This window comes from Pterocles gutturalis, unplaced genomic scaffold (assembly GCF_000699245.1).
Source record: "Pterocles gutturalis isolate BGI_N339 unplaced genomic scaffold, ASM69924v1 scaffold25007, whole genome shotgun sequence".
Taxonomy (NCBI): Eukaryota; Metazoa; Chordata; class Aves; order Pterocliformes; family Pteroclidae; genus Pterocles; species Pterocles gutturalis.
Window position 1 is genome coordinate 10,048 of NW_010110898.1, and position 5,388 is coordinate 15,435.

Here is a 5,388-nt window from a genome sequence, read left to right on the forward strand (position 1 = left end):
ACTGCCATTTAATTTATATTCTAGAATCCCTTTACGCAAACCTGTGTAGGTTCTTTCTCTCCCTTTCCCTCTGCCTGTCTCCCCCCATGTGATGGGAAGCCACCTGTCTTTAAAGAACTGACTCAGTATTGAATTTGCTGGACCTCTGCTGTTGTTTCACTGGTATCATCTCTGCTAATTTACCTAATTACCACTTCCATAATTTGTAACTGAGTATGTGAAAAGAATAATATGAATTATCATAAGCATTTTGAAGTTGGCCTACCACATTACTCAGACTATAAAAGTAGCTAGTGGGTAGGAGTGTTCCTTTGTAGTTAAAGTAAACCAGTGATCTAAATGTCTGCCTGAAAAGTTCAGGTGAGATAGATAGAAAGGTTTTTCTTTGCTATAAGGTTGCAGTGACATTCGCCATATAGTAGGCGATAGCTCTCTGAAACCTAAAAAGCAGTGTAAACTAAATAAAGTAACATGGTTGACATCTCCCTAAGATGTATCAAAATGCAGTATTTATATTTTTTTGGACATTGAATTTTATTTTAGCTCTCTGGTTTGTACATTCCTTATGGTTACTGATAACACGTTTCTTAAGAGTTACTCCTCCTTTTGCATGTATGTAACGAAAGGAAAGAGAACAGTCCTTATTCCTGTGTGTTAGAGTCCCGCAGGGTCCAGAAGAAAAAAATACTAATTCTGGTCGTGCCAAACGTTGTTTCAAGGATTGTTCAGCTTGTATGAATCAGTGAGCCTTTTTACCTGCATCAGGAAAAAATGATGTTGTTTCGTGTATCCAAAGAGAAATCTTTGCTGCCTTCCTGGTTATGGTGATGTACGCTTTCTGTCCTTACACTTGTTAGAAGGGATTTTGCACAGCAGGTCTAAGTCTTGTTCTACTCTGGAAAATGGTGTGGCCCCATGGTCCCAGCTGAGGATGTCAAAGGCCCAGATTTCATTTTCTCCTTCGTCTTGTGAATCTGATCTCACAATTCCCACCTTCTGGGCTATTAGACTGGGAGTGTTCTAGTGATGCTCTGCCATCCGTGTTAGGGAGGTACTGCTGAGCTGAAGGAGCTGTCACTCCAAGTCAGGCTTCAGCACTGAGCTGCACAGTGTTGATAAAACTGAGATGCTTCTGGATGTAAAGGCTAGAAATACAGTTGCGTAAAGGGCTTGAAAGATAAAGACAGAGCAGTGCACATTCTTAATGTACACCAAATACAAGGGTTGGACAATAGATTTGAGACTTGTGATTTGGACTCGAGTATCTAAATTACTCTGTGAATCGGGAATTTGCTAAGTATTCTCTTGGGTAATATTTTTAGTGACATTATTAAAGTCTGTTCTAATTTTAAGTAATACTAACTTTCTCTTTCAATCAGGATCCAGCAGAGAAGAAATAACAGAACACTGGGACTGGTTGGAACACAATGTTATGCAGACTTTATCAGTATTTGATTCAAATGAAGATATTACGAGCTTTGTTCAGGGAAAGATAAGAGTAAGTAACAGGCACATGACATAATTGAGAAAGGCTAAGTGTTTTTTTCTTCTAATAATGTGAATGTACACGAATAATATGTCCTCTTTAGAATACCAAGGGACAGCACCATAATGCTACATACTTCTGATGAGTAGTATGTGGCTGTTAACTTCAACACACTCCATTGTTCCTGTTTATCTGCCCCACAGTTAAGTAAGGTTGTTTGACATAAGCTCTTCTTCATAAATTATATGCCAGATGCCTTTAGATAGTGCTCTAAAACTGTTAAATTATTTCACAGTAATTTTAATAATGCCTGGGGGAGTATATGGTATATTTTTGTGAAGGTGCAACAGTTGACTTCATATATGCTTAATATTTATCCCAGGATTTCTTGTGATTAAGTGAGGAAAACATTGTCTATTTCAGAAGAGGAGACTTGGGACTGTGTTTCTTGCCTAAGTTGTATCAGAAACATGCTGGATGAGTCTGAAATAGCACATTTGATTTTTGACCCATGTTTTGATCCTCAGACTATTTTTACTGTTCTAAAACTTACTGTCCTGTTAGGAGAGTGCTACACTGCATGTCTGCAGGCGCATAGGTGACATCCACCCACAGGGATGCATATATACAGTAACTGGTTCTTTTGTTTTAGGGTCTGATTGCTGAAGAGGGAAAAGGTTCTTTTGTAAAAGAAGAAGATCCTGAGAAGTTTCGTGAAGGTCTTATGAAGTTTGAAAAGTGTTTTGGGTTACCAGAGCAGGAGAAGTTGGTTACCTATTACTCATGCAGTTACTGGAAGGGCAGAGTGCCCTGCCAAGGATGGCTTTATCTTAGTACCAACTTCCTTAGCTTTTACTCATTTTTGCTGGGAGCAGAAAGTAAGTAAGCCTTGATACTAAGCCTAGTCCCTTCACATTTTACTGTTAATCTTTCAGATTTGGAAGAATTATTGTATGTCCTATGGGAGCTATTTTGCCATCTGGGCAGATGTCAATGCAGAATAGAGAAAAAATGCCAACATAAAATACTTTATTGAAATTAATACATCTGTTTAACTTACTATGCAATGTCCATTAGTTTTCTTCCTCTATAAACTTTGGAGAGAAGGCAGACCTGTTGCAGTTGACTGTATCTAGAAGTTGTCTGTCATCTTTAGTTCATGCTGCATATTAATTCAGTCTGTGAGGATTACAGTTATTTCTTCACACACAACGACTTAATTTTTCACATGGGCGCACTACGCATTGGTGGTGATTGCACATCTTTTTTTCCTGTGTAACATTAGTTTGAAATGCCCAAACAAATGCCTCTAATAGTGTGAGCTATAACTGTATTTGTGAGCACTAGAAAGCATAAAGAAAGTAGGATCTTTTCTAAGCTAATTTTCACTTGTATTGGGAAATGTCATGGCTAATGGGCATGGTCCCTCTAAATGTCAATAAATGATCAATTGACTTTAAGAAGCCCTGTAGGTAAAGTGTTAAAGTGAGGTAGCTTATATGATGGTGTTTTTGTGCAATTTCACATGAGAGCAAAGGAAAGGTGATGTAAGCCTGTATTTTCGTACATGGTGTGTCTTCAATGTTTTTCTTTCTACAGAATCCTTTCTGATGGAAATATTTTATAGGAATTGAGAAGAGAGTGTTTTTTGTGCTAGTGAGTTTGTAGCCTTTTCCAAGCAGGTTATAATTTAACTGTATTGCTTAATTATACTTTATTAGTGCTGTTGACTGCTACTTTTCCTTTTTTAATACAGGGGTAGCAGCTATTGAGAAGTTACTCACATCTGCTTGTATTTGTATTTTCAGTAAAACTTATTATCTCCTGGGATGAAATATCAAAACTTGAGAAGACTTCCAATGTGATTCTGACAGAGAGCATTCATGTGTGCTCCCGTGGGGAAGATCACTATTTTTCCATGTTTTTGCACATTAGTGAAACATTCCTTCTCATGGAGCAGTTGGCAAACTATGCTGTTAGAAGACTTTTTGATAAGGAGACATTTGAAAATGACCCAGTCCTTCATGACCCCTTGCAGATCACCAAGAGGTAATATAGAGTCTGTCTGCTCTGGGCCCAGTACTTTTTTAGGCAAAGGGGAAGAGAGTCCTTGCCTCAAGGAGATATGTGAATGTCAGCAAAGCTGGTGTTCTCTTAAACAAGTGTCTCATTAAAATTTGGGATCAAAGCAATGTGAGTCATTGTAATTTATTGTTACTTTGCAGTGTCAGAAGTCTGTATGAAGGCAGGAAATCATGAGACCTTCAGAGCTGGTCTTCAACTATAGCGTTTATAGTAGTATGCATTTTTTAAAGGCGTTCAACAGCATTTAGGATCAGAAAATTGAGTGAAGCTGCAATGTCTCCAAAGAGACCTGATGAGGAAGAATAAGGTGGAGAATAAATCATTTCATAAAATATTTGTAAATAATAACTGCAGGGCTTTTCTGCCACTGGAGTTGGATGATAAAATGAATGAGTTGCAGATGGGTGCATGTCTTTCCTTATTTACGGTGGTATTTTAGGCAGTGGGAAGGATGTGTATGTAAGTAACCTGATGGTTAGGGTCCTTCCTTCTCCGTGAAGGTGTATGATTATTATTCCTTGTAGAAATTGTATGATTTCTCTTCAGTTCAGAGAGCTGTCCAAATTCTCCCTCAAATGTTCAGGTTTTGATCTGTGGACCACACCTATTTACTGCAACAAGTAACCAGGAAAAGCAAGTCTGTTGTTAGGTAATTTAAATTCACATAAAGGGACTAAATCTTTGTTGGAAAATGTTACCTATCTGCAAATCAGAAATTATGATAAAGCATTTTTCTAGTAATTATTCCTACTTAAAGCTCCATGCTCCTATGATTCAAGAAAAAAAGATCTATTTAGTTTTATAGTACACTGATAATAAAACATGGTTTAGGTTGTATCTGCTGGGTAACTGATACCTCAATTTGGTAGCAATGCTAGAGGGAGATATTGTTCTACAACCAAAACGTTGTTTCTGGCTGCAGTTATCCATGAAGAATTAGCCCATGGCAGATGTTTACAACATGTGCTACATTTCTGGCTAATTAACCCTCTGTCAAACCAAAACTTACTTTAGGTTTAAATGGACTGGTCTGATGGGTTGGGAAACAGAGCAGATTAGGCTATTAGTATGGTTTTCTGCACTACGTGTAGGCCCTGATTCACCAAAGTGCTTTACTGTGTAAGAACAAGCTTGAATCTATTCCTGTTTGGTGAAGTATTTAATTATTTTGTTAAGTGGGTGTATATAGATGGGTGTGGTCCTGCCCTTTGTTGCCTCTTCGAGCAAAGGATTGAACCTACCAGACTGACCCCATGGTTTATGGGAGAGCATGAGGTTTTACTGCCTTTTCCCAAGGTATTTTTAACTTTTGGGTTTTTTAAAAGACATTTAAAACTTATTTAATTTTTCTTTTCTCTCTCATACCCTGGTTTTTGTTTTGTTTTTTTCTTAATCTAGAGGCCTAGAGAGCCGAGCCCACAGCGAGCAGTTTAGTGCATTCTTCAGGCTACCCAGAGAAGAGACCTTGAAGGAAGTTCATGAGTGCTTCTTATGGATTCCTTTCAGTCATTACAACGCCCATGGGAAAATGTGCATTTCAGAGAACTACATCTGCTTTGCTAGCCAGGATGGCAGCCTGTGCAGTGTAATCATTCCATTAAGAGAGGTAATGCCAACTACAAGTCAGAGCCAGTTATACCAGAAGTTTTGCACTTGTGTAGTTTAATGCCAGTTTAGCAGTATTTTTATTAGAATCTGCTCACTTTACATGATGTCATACATCTCCCCCTACCTTGGATACTGCATGTAGGAATTCTGTTTGTAGGTTTATAGAACTGCTTTCATGTTTCAGCCTTGTTCCCTGTATCCTCTTTCCC

General features: G+C 38.1%; 1 protein-coding gene across 1 annotated transcript in view; it reads left to right on the forward strand.

The window, feature by feature from the left end:
- Nucleotides 1-5,388, forward strand: part of TBC1D8B (TBC1 domain family, member 8B (with GRAM domain)) — a gene marked incomplete at its 5' end in the record, with an annotated part of 27,130 nt that overhangs the window by 2,060 nt on the left and 19,682 nt on the right. The window contains 4 exons of the mRNA XM_010073577.1: nucleotides 1,380-1,498; nucleotides 2,139-2,364; nucleotides 3,295-3,535; nucleotides 4,970-5,177. Of these exons, the coding sequence (XP_010071879.1) occupies nucleotides 1,380-1,498; nucleotides 2,139-2,364; nucleotides 3,295-3,535; nucleotides 4,970-5,177 (794 nt within the window). The remainder of the gene's footprint in view (nucleotides 1-1,379; nucleotides 1,499-2,138; nucleotides 2,365-3,294; nucleotides 3,536-4,969; nucleotides 5,178-5,388) is intronic.